Genomic DNA, 15,378 nt, shown 5'->3' on the forward strand with positions numbered 1-15,378 from the left:
AAAGGAAGCTCTGACAGCAGGGACGTGGCAGAGGAAGCTGAAGGGGAATCCTTCCGACTTCTGAACTGGTCTTGCTGGCAGGTCCAGCTGGTGGGTCCAGACAGCGAGGCCAGCATTCGATCATGAAAAAACACAGCTGCAACGGATGAACGCACAACTCTAGCCAGAGCAGATGGCTGTGGGTAAATGTTAATTAATATTAAATGACACCAGATGATCATGAGTAACTGATGTAAGGGTCAGGCTAAATAGGTTACTGCCTTGGTCATTTTTTTTCTAACAAGTCCAACTTTCTTCTAAGGGGATTCTACATAATTTCATAGGTTTATTTTCCTTCAGCCAAAAACCTTACAGTCTTCGTAGTAAGTAAAGGATTTCTAGTGCAGTAGGAGAGAAAGCACGGTGCATCTGTCACATAACGGCCCCAGCTCCTGCTTGGGCAGACCTGGACACAGGCCTCCGGCTCCTCCCATCTTCTTGATGTCTTCAATCATGTCCCTGGGCTCCCTCTTCATCACAACCACAGTTCCAAGATCCACTCTATATCTAAAGGACTCCCTCACCTCCAGCCTCAGGCACCCAAAATTCTAGTCCAAAAAGTACAGCCAGCCATGCAACATCTAACACAGTAAACTCAACACTTGCAAAATTGAACTTCTCATCTTCCCCTCTTCCCCCAGAAACTAGTTCCACTGTTCCCATGGATATTCTTTCAGAAGCTCAGGCAGCTTTCCACTTCTCTCAGCCCCTACTCTGTCTACCCCAACTCCATCAGTCAGCAAGCTTGGCCAATTCTCTCTGCAGTGCACTCCATCTGCCCTTACCCAGTCATGCCTATCACCAGCTACCCAATCTTACCCTTACCTCAAAGACAGCAAGAGCTTGCTCACAGGTGTCCCTGCCTTTGGTCTCTCCCCATTGGTAACATGATAGATGCAGGATTCAAAGCTAGGACTGTCTGACTCCAAAGCTGCTCCCTCCTCGCCTCAAAAAAACCCTTCAGTCCTCCAATGCCTATCATTTGAAGTCCAAACTTCCTAACCCCCCAATTCAAGCTTTCCTAAATCTAACGATCCAACCTTGCCAGAGTTCCTCCTCCACTCACATGGGTGACCTCCCGAACCCCATTAAATGGATACGTTTCCACATTGGTGTCAATTATTCCGCCCAACCAAAATGAGCTTCTAGTGCCATGCTTGTCTAAATCTCACCTCTTTCGGTGGTGGCTCACGCCTGTAATCCCAGCACTTTGGGAGGCCAAGGCAGGTGGATCACCTGAGGTCAGGAGTTCGAGACCAGTCTGGGCAACGTGGTGAAACTCCATCTCTACTAAAAATACAAAACTTAGCTTGGTGTGGTGACACGCGCCTGTAGTCCCAGCTACTCAGGAGGCTGAGGCAAGAGAATTGCTTGGACCCAGGAGGCAGAGGTTGCAGTGAGCCGAGATTGTGCCACTGCACTCCAGCCTGGGCAACAGAGCAAGACTCTGTCTCAAAAAGACCAAAAAGAAAAAGAAAAAAAAACTCACCTCCTTCATGACCTAGTTCAAGCAGCAGCTCCTAAACTATAGCAATTATTCACAAGTTATTTAGAAATTAACTACTGTGCCTATGACATCTTGTCTGTTATTGTCTTGAATTTAAACTCCTAGTAGGCAACCCTGATATATTGCTGGTGGGAATTTAAAATACTGCAGCCACTTTGGAAGCAGATTGGCAGTTTCTTAAAAAACTAAACATAAACTTTTACCATTTTTACCACAGATTCCTAGGTACCTATCCAAAAGAAATAAACTCACGTTCACACACAGACTTGCATGCTAATGTTCAGAGCAGCATTATTCATAATAGCCCAAAAAATGGAAACTTAAATGTGTCACCATGTGATGAATGTATAGATAAAATGTGGAATATCTGGCCGGACTCACGCCTGTAATCCCAGCACTTCGGGAGGCCAAGGCAGGCAGACCACCTGAGGTCAGGAGTTCAAGACCAGCCTGGTCAACATGGCAAAACCCGCCTGGCCAACACGGCAAAACCAGCCTGGCCAAGATGGCGAAACCCTGTCTCTACTAAAACTACAAAAATTAGCTGGGCGTGGTGGCACACACCTGTAATCCCAGCTATTCGGGAGGTTGACACAGGAGAATCGCTTGAACCCAGGAGGCGGAGGTTGCAGTGAGCCAAGATCGTGCCACTGCACTCCGGCCTGGGTGACAGAGCAAGACTCCATCTCAAAAAAAAAAAAAAAAGTGGAGTATCCAAACAATGGAATACTACTTAGCAATAAAAAGGAACAAACTAACGTAAGTTATGAACCTTAACAACATTATGCTAAGTGAAAAGACACAAGATCATTTACTGTAGGAGTCCATTTCTATGGAATATCCAGAAAAGGCAAATTTAGAGATGAAAATTAGTGTCGCCTAGGGCTGGCAGTAGGAGCAGGGATATTTTGGAGAGATTTTTAAAAGTTCTAAAACTGATTTATGGTGATGCTTCCACCACATGGTAAAATTAAATCACTGATTCATATACTTGATATGGGTCAATTTTATGTGTGAATGTATTTCAATAAAGCTGTTAAAATAAATCATAGTAGGCACTCAAATATTAGTTGAATATTTAACCTCTTACCTGTTTAATATCTTTTCTCACCACCTCCTCCCCTGCAACTAGACCTAAACATCTTGAGGGTGAGGACCAAGTCTATTTATTTTCATGCTTATTTTTAAGACAAACCACACTTAGCCCAAAGTTAAACATACGCTTTGTGCTCTTAACTATTTGTGGATTTGATGTTTGCCTTGTCAGGCTATGAAGGGATGCCATGCAAGAGCATCCAGTAAGAAATGGTCTGTTAGAATGTCGAGGCAGAATAACTGGGTTCTGAATAGCAGCTCTTTCATTTCATAGCTATGAATTCACAGCCAGTTAACTGCCCTCTCTAAGCCAAGTCTAAAATAAGGAAAATAGTAGTAGCTACCTCACAGAGTTGTTACAAGGACAAAATGAGGTAACTAAACAAAATGTTTAGCCCAGCACATGGAACATGTAGAGCTCACTGAATATTGGCTTAAAATGTAACACAAATCCAACGCAAATGCACACACACCAGAGAACTCTGTCAAACAGGAGAGGGGTCCTGAGGCATCTTCTCTCCCTCCCAAGCCAACTGGTGTTTATGTGTATATGGAAATATTACTACTATATATTTAACAAATTGAACTAAACATCCCCCAAAACTTCAATATTTGTCTATCCATCCTCTCATCCTACAAGACAGGATTTCACTTCCTGACCCCCTTGTGGTTTAGCAGGGTCACATGTCTAACTCTAAACAATGAATTGAGGGTGGGTGTGGTGGTTCACGCCTGTAATCCCAACACACTGGGATGCCAAAGTGGGAGGATCACTTGAGCTCAGGAGTTTGAGACCAGCCTGGGCAAGATAGTGAAACCCTGTCTCTATAAAAAATTTTAAAAATTAGCCAGGCATGGTAGCATGCACCTGTAATCCCAGCTATTAATACTAGGGAGGCTGAAGTGGGAGGATCACTTGAGCCCAGATTGCACTAATGCACTCCAACCCTGGTAACAGAGCCAGACTATCTCCAAAAAAAAAATAATAATTGTCAGAGTGACCAGATCATGTATTTGTGCAAGACACTCCACAGCTCCTTCCCTCTCCCACTAAAACTAGCAATGGTCCAGTTAGTGGCTGCTCTGTCACCCTACATAAGGACAATGTGGAACAGATCTCCAGCTAAGCTGCAATGGAGAGGGAAGCGAGTGAGAAATAAACCTTGTTCTTTGCCTGTGAGCTCTCGTGGCGTTCCCACAGGATAACCTAACCTAACCTGGCAGATGAGTCATGGAGCTCCCAGGCTGTAGATTATTTTAAATCCCTCACCCAAAAACCTAAGATCCTTTATTCCCCGGCTTCTGAAACAAGCCACTCTTCCCATTCTGTTAGCCTCTCTGACCATTTCTCCACTTCCTCGTGGACTCCATTTCCTCTGCCTACCTTAAGCCATGCTATTAACCAAGAATTCGTCCACAGCTTGTGACTCTTCTCATTGTAAACGCTCTCCAGGGAGATCTTACCCACCTTTGATGTATCCACCTGGCTGCTCCAGTGTCATAAACCCAACACATCCAAAAGCAAATGCATCAGCTGCCCAGCCCGCTCCAGACACGCGATCTTCCTACACTCCTCACCTCAGTGAATGGCACCAAACCTGGGCCAGAAACCCGGCAGCGATGCTAGATTCCTCCCCTTCCCATCTCGTCTCGTCCCACTACCCGCACCCAGCCCACTCATTCAACCAACCAGTCCTGGAAATTTTACCGCCTTTAAATGTTTGTTATTGTTGTTGTTGTCCAGGGGAAGGGACACTGTTTATTTTTGCTTGTTTGTTTGATGCTTATTACAGTAGATACTAAAAAAAAAAAAAAAAAATTCAGGCTCAGGGAAAGTCTTATTTTGGTGTCAGCCCTGACTGTGATGCTCTATCTGAAAAGGAGGACAAACAGTTTAATCCAGACTGAGAAACAAGCAAACTTTAATTTCTGAGTACACAATTATGAAACTATGCCAGTAGCAACCTGCATGTTTGTCTCATCTCTTTAGCCACTTAAGGTCTCAAAACACTGCCAAAGCTTTCCTTCTCTATTAAACTCCCTTAAGCATTGCTCCTATTATTATTCAAGTTTAAGACACGGCAAATATCCCCACGTGTATATGGCTGGTTATCTTCTTATAAATGAATCCGTAAGACAGTGTCTCCTAATTCGTCTCTATTTTCTCTAACCTGCTTGATTTTCTACAATTGAAAAAAGTAATTCTGGTATACTCACACCAGAGCCCAGGTTTCTCAACATCTTCAGTTAAATGACTTTTAATTCCCCAATCAAGGTATAACACACAAATGTTATCTGCGCTTTACAGTATAGAACTCTGAGCGGCTGGTGTCTTTTGGTTAGTGTAACCATTACACGGCAGTATGTGCTTGTCACCCCGGTCTTCTTTAGCCTCAAAAAATATTCAGAATTTGTTATGCACATGGGAGATTTCTTACAGCAGCACACTCACTTACAAAAAGACCAAAAAAATTTTATTGCTTTACAACAAGCCAGCAACAAACACAACTGAGTAAGTATAAACATGACACTTCTAAATCCTCAAATGGAATTCCAAGACCAGAGTGTGCTTCTCCACTTAAATTGCATGTGTTAAAACTGAAATCCACAACTTCTGGCAAGTACTTCAATATTCTCAAGCAGAATCAATACTTAAAGAGGTTAAAAAAAAACCCAAAAAAACCTATTATCAAACTTACTGCCTTATGTGTGATGATCTAATTTAAAAGTCTTTCATGCTTGATCCTGGCAGTGCTATTAATGCACATTTTAAGTGACCACCATGGGCATTTTTAAGAACCTAACTTCACAAAAGAGCTGTCAAGAAAATTGTTCTAAAATCCCAATGCACAGTAACTCATGCCTCATTTCAACTGCTTTTCTCGTGATGAAAAAATGTAGTCAGTCTTTAACTTGTACTGATAAAAGCTGTGAAGAGTATGCCAAATAGCCCCTCATACAAACAGGAAGCCCAAATTGTTGATCAGGTTGATCAGGCCAGAAAAGGTGACACTTTTAGATACTTTGTATTATTCTGGAAAGCACTTTCCTTTCAGTGAGTGCAAAGTAACTATGGATTAAGTCACCATTTTAATCGTCTCAATTCGATAGCAAGAGTTTCCTGGCACATACTCTTAGTACTACCTGAAAATTGAAGACCACCAACAGTATTTACATGACTTGCCCCAAACTGTACATTTAAAACCTGTACATTTAAAACCTGAGCGCGGTGGCTCAAGCCTGTAATCCCAGCACTTTGGGAGGCCGAGACGGGCGGATCACGAAGTCAGGAGATCGAGACCATCCTGGCTAACATGGTGAAACCCCGTCTCCACTAAAAAATACAAAAAACCAGCCCGGGCAACAGAGCAAGACTCCGTCTCAAAAAAAAAATAAAAATTAAAAAAGAAAATTTAAAAAAAACCTGACAGTCACCAACAACCTGAAATTTCTTACTCTAAAACATATTACCAAATCCCACTGATTTATTTTGTGTGTACTTTCGTGTTTTTTGTTTTTATATAGAGATGGAGTCTCACTTCGTTGCCTAGGCTGGTCTCGAACTCCTGAGCTCAAGCAATCCCCCTGCCTCGGCCTCCCAGTGTGCTGGGATTACAGGTGTGAGGCACCACACCCGGCCTGATTTATTTAGAATTCACTATTTTATCTTTCTTCCAGACAAAGCAAAGCATTTTTCTCTAACAACATAATAGTCAGGATTTTGCTTATTAACTTATGTGGGTGGTTTTATACTCCCAGATCAAATGATCTAGCTGACTACTAGAAAAAAGGTTTCATAGTTTAGGAATATATCATATCACGTGTTAGTTCCACATGCACGTGAAGACCATTTTTAATTGCTGCAACAGCAGAATATTAAGGCAACATGAGACAGCAGAGGTGTTTTAAAACACTAAGCCCTACTCCCTGCATGGTGGAGAACCAAATGATGTCACTAAATCCCTTAATACAAAAACTTTCCAAAATAATCTGCTGAGCTTGACTTTGCAGTTTAATCTTGTACATTCTGATGGCAGTGAGAGAGAACCTGGGGCTATAATTCCCTTGGCAAAAGAATTCAACATCTGATTTACTCACAATGCTTAAAATAAGGAAGGGAAAATATAAAATAAGTTTTCCTTGCTTGGCAACCATCTTTTTAATTATCTATTTTAATACTGTATCCAGGCTATGCCTGGGTGTGGATGGCTAACTCGCATATAGAAAATATCAAGCATCACATCTGGAAGAATCACAAACGAGACAATGAACTTCTCAATCAGTACATCAACAGTCAAGGTAAGCAAGAAAAGGACTTTACCAAGAAACTAACATTTACACTTTTTGACGGAACTGAAATACACTGAATTACAGAGCCAATTCACTGAAACAACAAAGAAAATTCTGTCCATGTAAAGGCTATTATTTTTTACCCCCAAAAAAGTGTTTCAATTCTGATACTCACACCACAACTGGTTAAGAAAATAAAGCGCAGTGTTTAGCAACTGGGCATCCTAACTACCGTAAGAGGCACTCTGTGCTCACCCCTTCCTGGCAACCGCTGAGGTCAGCAAGGCCAGGAGCAAGGAGAGCCTCCTATTTTTCAACACAAGCTGCTGCCGTCTCCTTATTGAAGCCCCGGATGGAGAGATCATAGACCACCTCCTCTACTTTCTTCACGTCATATTTCAATCCGTCGTAGCGCTTCCTCAGGGAGTCATTTTTCAGGTTGAGAAGGCGGAAACCGGAATCCAGCTCATTGATGAAGGTGGAGATGTGGAGGGGTCGGGAGTAGTCTCCAGCAGTCACGCTGTTGACAGACAGCCTTGACTGTACCAGGAAAGAGAAATCAGGGGCTTGTTACAACATGCTGCTCCTCAGTGCATCTTCTTCTGAATCAAAGCCACAAGAACCGCAGGTCTAGACAGCTACACTCATGTTCTATCTCAGGGCACATGCAAGTACAGACAAGACAGGAGCTTCTCCGAAAAGAATCCCACTGAAAATGAGACCATTTTTGCCCAAGTAAAATTTAATATTACTAACATCTAAAATTTCTCTAATTTCTTAAACTGACTATTGCATAATAAAGTGTTACATTACATACACAAGCATCTTTACAGCTCATCTGCTTTCATAACGAAGAAATAAACCACCAAGTAATCACAGCAGCTCCACTATCTCTTCCAACCTTGGCCAAATGATCACATTTCTAGAGCCCACCTACTAAGCTGCACCTCTAATCACCTAGAATCAAGTAAGGCAGACTTGGGATAGGAATCTAAAATTACGTCAGTGTAACCCTATCTTGAAGGAGAACTAAGATTGATTTCAAGACCCAACTCAAGGCTCCCCTTCTCGGTGTCAGTATACAACCCCTCACTGCTCCATTTGACTGGCTTTTCAAACCATCTTCACATAATAAAAGAGATTCCCCTTTCTGTAAATCCTCTCCACTTTCCCAGGTTTACCTACACCACCCCTTTAGTGCATTCTCAACATACGGGTTTTTTTTGTCTCACATAAAGGTTTTGTTGTTGTTGCTGTTGTTGTTGTTTTTAATATAAATCAAGAAGGGGTCTTGTTTTGTTGCTTAGGCTGGTGTGGAACTCCTGACCTCAAGGGATCCTCCCACCTGGGCCTCCAAACCTGCCAGGATTACAAGTGTAAGCCACCGCACCTGGCCCCAACATGTATGGTCCTAAAGACACCTTCCACTTAACAACTAATACTAACAAGATGCTTCATGTTTACTGGTCAGGTGTCTCGAAAAAGCCAGACAAGTGGTACAGCCTGCAAGTGGACCCCATTATCCATTCTCACCATCTTCCTCAGGTTTTCAATGCACACATACCCACTCCAATAGACTCCATTTCTGCCTCCCCTGCAGGCAAGGCACCAGAATGTTAATAGAAGTTGTGTGGACAACTTGAAAGAAATGTCCTCAAAGCGAGAGGGCATATCCTTTTTCCCATTTCCTCCTACTGCTGGCTAGAGTGAAGATGTGACTAGAGCAACAGTTCTGGAATGTAAGAAAGAAGCTGAAGCTAGAAGAACCTAGGGCCAAAGATCAAGGAATCATCAGACCAGCCCTGGACTGCTTTCCTCTGGAACAAGGACAAGCAAACTGTTTCTTAACAAGCCAGAAGTAAATATTTTCACCTCTGCAGACTGGCACAGTCTCTACCACAACTACTCAATTTTGCTACTGACAGTTTTTTTTTTTCTTTAGACTTTTACCAGGCAATTTCCCCAAATAGTGATTAAAGGAATAAAGAATAACTTATATGGTTATATAGACAAATGAGTCTCCAAAACAATTACATGAATTAACAGTTACCAGGAATAGATGTTTTGCCACTACCCTAAAAGGAAGAGGTCTTATCATCTGTTGAAAATTCTTAACTCAGTAAGTATGCACTCATCATTTGATCTGGCTTTTCTCTGATGCCTAGGAAACTGTAACACCTACAGTGCCAGGCAGTGACTACCTGGTGACTGAGAGATGGCTTAGAAAAGAATTAAGACGTTCTGAATTTTGGTACCCATTTTAAAAACTGACAGTGAAGCAGAAAGATCAAAAAAGCAACCAGCAAGTTACTGAGCTTACCAGTTCACTGGCAAGAATTAGAACTCCTGAGAGATAATCTTCTACATCCAGATGAAAACCTTTCTCCCGATCTGGCTCAACTAAAAAACACATGAAAATAAAGTCATGCTGTGAATCCAAGTCAAGCCTCAGAATATAAAAATATATACATAATTTCTCCCAAAGTAAGTGAAGAAAGGATGAATCTTTTAAAAACCGGCTTTTTAATATATTCACACCCTTGGCAACTAAACCTCACTGTGGATTTTTTGAGTTCTTAAGCAAAATTCAATTCAGTCTTCCCTCAAAAAGTAATACTATCAAAAATGGTATCGAGTTGTGTCAGAGAACATACTTCTTGTTAGAAAGTGCATGATAAAGCATTTAAGACAGGAGTTACGATATTTGCAACTATCAAATGGCTGACAGAGACACACACAAAATGAGAAGATTAAGCAGATGTAGCAAAATGTTAACAAGTGGTAAATCTAAGTGGCGTGTAAACAGGTATTCATTTTACTATTCTTTCCATTTTTCTGTAGGCTTGAAAGTTTTAAAAATTCAATTTTAAAAACTAAAGCAAGTACAAATAAGTTTGCCGTTGTTATTTTTAGCTTTTGTTTTTCCAAATATAGTCGGCCCTCTGCACTAACTGTGGATCAAAAATATTTGGGAAAAGGCCAGGTGCGGAGGGCTCATGCCTGTAATCCCAACACTTAGGGATGCCAAGGCAGGCGAATCACAAGGTCAGGAGTTCAAGACCAGCCTGGCCGAAACAGTGAAACCCCATCTCTACTAAAAAAATACAAAAAATTGGCTGGGCGTGGTGGCTCACACCTGTAATCCCAGCATTTTGGGAGGCTGAGGCGGGTGGATCACCTGAGGTCAGAAGTTCAAGACCAGCCTGACCAACACGGAGAAACCCCATCTCTACTAAAAATACAAAATTACCCAGGTGTGGTGGTACATGCCTATAATTCCAGCTACTCAGGAGGCTAAGGTAGGAAAATTGCTTGAACCCAGGAGGTGGAGGTTGTGGTGAGCCGAGATTGTGCCACTGCACTACAGCTGGGCAACAAAAGCAAAACTTCATTTTGGGGGGAAAAAAAAAAAAAATTAGCTGGGCGTAGTGGCAGGCACCTGTAATCCCAGCTACTCGGGAGGCTGAGGCAGAACTGCTTGAACCTGGGAGGTGGAGGTTGCAGTGAGCTGAGATTATGCCACTGCACTCCAGCCTTGGCGACAGTGAGATTCTATCTCAAAACATATATATATATATTTACATAGCACTTACACTGTATTAGATATGTTAAGAAACCTAGAGATGATTTAAAGTACGTGGGAGGATGTGTATAGGTTACATGCAAATACTATACCAGCTATATAAGGGACTTGAACATCCTCAGATTTGGGTATTGGGAGAGCTCTGGAACCAATCATCCTCAGATACCAAGCTACAACTACAAGTGGTTTCTAGCTAATTCTTATTTGTTTTAAGAAACAAAGTACAACCACCCTTTCCACCAAAAACTAAGCAACCATGCCTGATTCTGCAGATCCCACTAATAAAGACACTTACTGCCAAGAATTTCTGTAACCGCTTCTCGAGTCACTAGTGTTTCTGTTTCCAAATACACAACAAATGCTGCCAAGAAGACCAAGCGCTGCAACACAAACCTCCAGTGCTCATGAAATCTGCAGGAAAATAAGCAAATTTAGCCTCCAAGGTTAGGGACGTTCAGAAAGACGGGTTTAATATAGTCATGTTCAAACAGTTTAGAAATGGGATCATTTTTCAAATAAAATCTTATGCAAATCCCCAATATGTAAAGAGAAATATGACATTTAGCATAAATTTTACAAGTTGAAATTTTAACAATTATTTAAGTTTAATCAGCGAGAAATATGGTCTAATTCTGATGAGTATGAAAATTTACGCCCAGTGCGATGGCTCACGCCTGTAATCCCAACACTTTGAGAAGCAGAGGCAGGTCGATCACCTGAGGTCAGGAGTTCAAGACCAGCCTGGCCAACATGGCAAAACCCCGTCTCTACTAAAAATACAAAAATTAGCCGTGCGTGGTGGCGTGTGCCCATAGTCCCAGCTACTCGGGAGGCTGAGGCAGGAGAATCGCTTGAACCTGGGAGGCAGAGTTTGCAGTGAGCAAGATCATACCACTACACTCCAACCTAAGCGACAGAGACTCCATCTCAAAAAAAAAAAAAAAACAACAACTGAAGGTTACAGATGACAAGAGCAATTGTGCTTTCTAAAATTCATCAGTAAGAACAATGATACTGCTCTGAAAAAAATAAAACTTTGCAACTGATGATTGAAGACAACTGCAGTTATATATCATCCTCAACGTATTCCTACATTTTCATTTGAGTGCAGGATACCAAGAAAATTCTGATTCACAAAATTCCCATTTGCAATCACTAAACAAATGGACTTAAAACAGAATACTGAGCCAGAAGCCTGAAAAAAGAAAAGGAAATTTTACAACCTGTGGATATTTACACAATGCCTCCTGATTTTCAAATGTGGCAATACATTCAAAAAAAGGTCTCGACACAATGCAGGTCACACAAACCCTTCTGAAGACCAAATCCAGCTAGAGGGCAGCCTGTGTGTGACCTCCAGAGAAGATGGTCTCTAAATACCCCACCCGTTCTACTGTCCTCCCTCTCTCTGTGCTTCAGCTATGACAACAGCGGTCCCTGACCTTTTCAGCACCAGGGACCAGTTTCATGTAAGACAATTTTTCCACAGAAGCGGGGCAGATGGTTTCAGGATGAAACTGTTGCACTTCAGATCATCAGGCATTGCAGTCTCATAAGGAGCATGCAACCTAGATCTCCTGTGTGCACAGTCCACAATAGGGTTCTCACTACTGTGAGAATCGAATGCTGCCGCCAGTCTGACAGGAGGTGGAGCTCAGGCGGTATTGCAAGTGATGGGGAGCAGCTGTAAATACAGATGAAGCTTCACTCGCTCACCCACCGCTCACCTCCTTCTGTGCATCCCGGTTCCCAACAGACCACAGACCAGTACCAGTCCGCGGCCTGGGGGTTGGGAACCCCTGCCTTACAGCAAGGATCAGCAGATTTTTTCTGTAAAGGGCCAAGTAGTAAATATTTTAGGCTTTGTGGGCCTCTTTCACTGTTATGTATTCTTATCTGGGCATTTTCCTTTTTTTAAACAACTCTTGAAAAAACAAAAGCAATTCTTAGCTCCCAGAGACAACAGCCACTAGTGGTTTATCAATCTCCGTCTTAAAAGAATATTCTCATGAGGTTATACTATCCACCCTTGAAAATATTCATCCTGTTTACTGTTGATATATATGCCTTACAAGAACATCTTTTTCAGTAAGAAAATTAAAATGAGTAGAAATTCTTGATTCAGATGCAGTTCTTCCCAGTTTAACACCTATGAAACCAGGAGACATTTCACAATCCATGTTTCACAATTTTTTTTTTTTTGAGATGGAGTCTCACTCTGTCGTCCAGACTGGAGTGCAATGGCGCAATCTCGGTTCACTGCAATCTCCACCTCCCAGGTTCAAGTGATTCTCCTGCCTCAGCCTCCAAAGTAGCTGGAGTTACAGGCATGAGCCACCATACCGGGCTAATTTTTGTATTTTTAGTAGAGACAGGGTTTTACCATGCTGGCCAGGCTGTCTCAAACTCCTGACCTCAGGTGATCTGCCCGCCTTGGCCTCCCAAAGTGATGGGATTACAGGCGTGAGCCACCACGCGTGGCCCATGTTTCACATTTATGACTAGCAAAATTTTCCTTCCCTACTGGTACATAAAATAATGGTGTATCTTAAAATCAACAGTGTTGACTTTAACAAGAAGACATGGCATAAAATATTAGCTAATTATGTTACTTGGCAGTGAAACTCAAGCTTCAAAATAAAACTCAACTCCATATATATACTGCCACCTAATCTCATTATTTCACTAACTATAGTTCACCCAATTTCACAAGAAACTTGAATACAGCAAAAAGATATTCTCACTTTTGACCCTCATACCACATTTTCTTTTTAATTGCTTTTTCACTGCAAAAGTAATACATGTTCCTTAAGATTCAGAAAGTAAAAAGAAGAAAAAAATAAAATCACCAATTTTTGTCATGACCATTATCAGTTTAGTTCTTTCTCTTTTTGTTACTTCTACACAGACGGATGCTTGCCTAGTTGCAAGCAATCATTTAGTATGTATAATTTTTCTCTTTTTTTTACTTAACATCATAAAATAATGCTGTTTTTCTTACAAACCTGTAATACTGTTCAGCAGGAAATTTGGTCTTCAAAGATGTTAGATGTGTTTTTACTGTACCAAAATGTTCTCGAGCTTTCAAACACCTCTTTGGAACTAATCACAAAAGATAACCAAATGTAATAATGAAAAACTTACCAAATTTCAAATACAGTTCTTGCTTAATAATCTAAGTAATCTACCTGGAAATTAATAAACTTTTTTTTTTAACCTCACAACTAATGTACACATCTCTGCTTTTCAACCTGGTTCTCAAAAAGTATCATCCCCAGTTTCCCTACTAATTAGCTATACTGAAAAATAAACAACTTGCCAAAAGGGAATATATTAGGAGACACATTGGTAATTGGTTAGGTTGTCATAAATAACGTCATCCTTAAGGAGCTGCACACCAGCTGCTATTCCTGTTCACTCCTCAGAGGATGCATAAAATTGGATTGCTTCTTCCTCCCATATTTGGCAGAAAAAAGCCTTTACCAAGTATTCACAATCAGGATGACCAACTCCGTATCATTAAGAAAAATGACTTGCCTCTACCACGTGTAAATACATTATTATATCATTCTTATATCTGAAAACATACTTCAGCTCTTTTAGCTGTGCTGGCTATACCTTACAATGAAGGTTCCATGTCTAAACTTGACATATTTTACTTTCATTCAAGAGGCTGACTATAAACACATTAATTTGAGAACATTTTATACTGTTCATCTCATATTAAAAGGTATTCAATCACTGAAAGACTGGATTCAACTACACACTGGTGCATACACACACATATACACACACACACAAAAGGGCCAAATAAAAGTCACTAGATAACACAAGAGTTATAAACGCTTGGGCCAGGCGCGGTGGCTCACACCTGTAATCCCAGCACTTTGGGAGGCCGAGGCAGGAGGATCATTTGAGGTCAGGAGTGCAAGACCAGCCTGGTCAATAGAGTGAAACCCCGTCCCTACCAAAAATACAAAAAAAAAAAAAAAAAGTAGCTGGGCGTGATGGCGGGCGCCTGTAATACCAGCTACTCAGGAGGCTGAGGCAGGAGAATCACTTGAACCTGGGAGGTGGAGACTGCAGTGAGCTGAGATGGCGCCACTGCACTCCAGCCTGGGCAACAAGAGCGAAACTCCGTCTCGGGAGAAAAAGCAAATAAATATTAATAAACCCTTTTCCCACTTATCCTGAGAATACTGTGCTAGCAGAAAGCTGCACTTTTTTTTTCTAAACAGGAAATGGGTTAAGCAATTGTAATTATCATCAGTAGAATGCCGTCACAATAGAAAACATCTCTATTTAAACCATACTATCTGGTAGTGCAAGAAAAATCAACCAAAATTATCAAATCACCTCCTTCTTCAATTTTTACTCACCATAAAGCATGATAGCCATTTTTCATTATAAAATGTCTTCTGGATAGAAACTCTCTTCTAAATAAGAGACTGATAACTGAGTATAAAACAAAGAACTTACTGTCCTGAAACCCAGCACCCTGATGGACCCCTTGCAGTAGAGTTAAAATCTCTCGAGCTGTTTGTTCTAAACTCTGTACAACTTTTCGGATTTCCTAGAGAGAATTAAAAATAAAAATCAGATACTCAACAGAATTATTGTCATACACTCACACCAAACACATTAGTTTATGTGATCATAACCAAGTTTGAATCCTGACTTTTTCCCACTTATTTCCTCTGTAAGACTTCAAAAAGTCACTAAAAAGCCTTAGATTCCTCAGGTACTCTTTAAAGGATAATAGCCACCCATTCACCCCAAGGATTCAATTGGGACATTATAATGGATGATGTGTGTGAACGTAACTTGCAGAATGAAGAGCTAAATGCAATACAAGAGTTGGGTA

General features: G+C 41.3%; 1 protein-coding gene across 3 annotated transcripts in view; it reads right to left on the bottom strand.

The window, feature by feature from the left end:
- LOC105492459 (translin) overlaps nt 1–15,378 on the bottom strand; it is a 31,815-nt gene that overhangs the window by 15,125 nt on the left and 1,312 nt on the right. Inside the window, exons 2-6 of one of the 3 annotated variants that reach the window (XM_011759571.3) lie at nt 14,994–15,087; nt 13,520–13,616; nt 10,810–10,925; nt 9,252–9,331; nt 5,094–7,471 (exon numbers count right to left, since the gene is read on the bottom strand). In XM_011759571.3, the coding sequence (XP_011757873.1) occupies nt 7,238–7,471; nt 9,252–9,331; nt 10,810–10,925; nt 13,520–13,616; nt 14,994–15,087 (621 nt within the window). In that variant the 3' untranslated portion in view covers nt 5,094–7,237. Of the gene's footprint in view, nt 1–5,093; nt 7,472–9,251; nt 9,332–10,809; nt 10,926–13,519; nt 13,617–14,993; nt 15,088–15,378 lie in introns of those variants that run through there. The other 2 variants (XM_071072604.1, XM_011759573.2) reach the window with 2 other exon arrangements.

The sequence above is a fragment of the Macaca nemestrina genome, chromosome 11 (assembly GCF_043159975.1).
Source record: "Macaca nemestrina isolate mMacNem1 chromosome 11, mMacNem.hap1, whole genome shotgun sequence".
NCBI classification, from domain to species: Eukaryota; Metazoa; Chordata; class Mammalia; order Primates; family Cercopithecidae; genus Macaca; species Macaca nemestrina.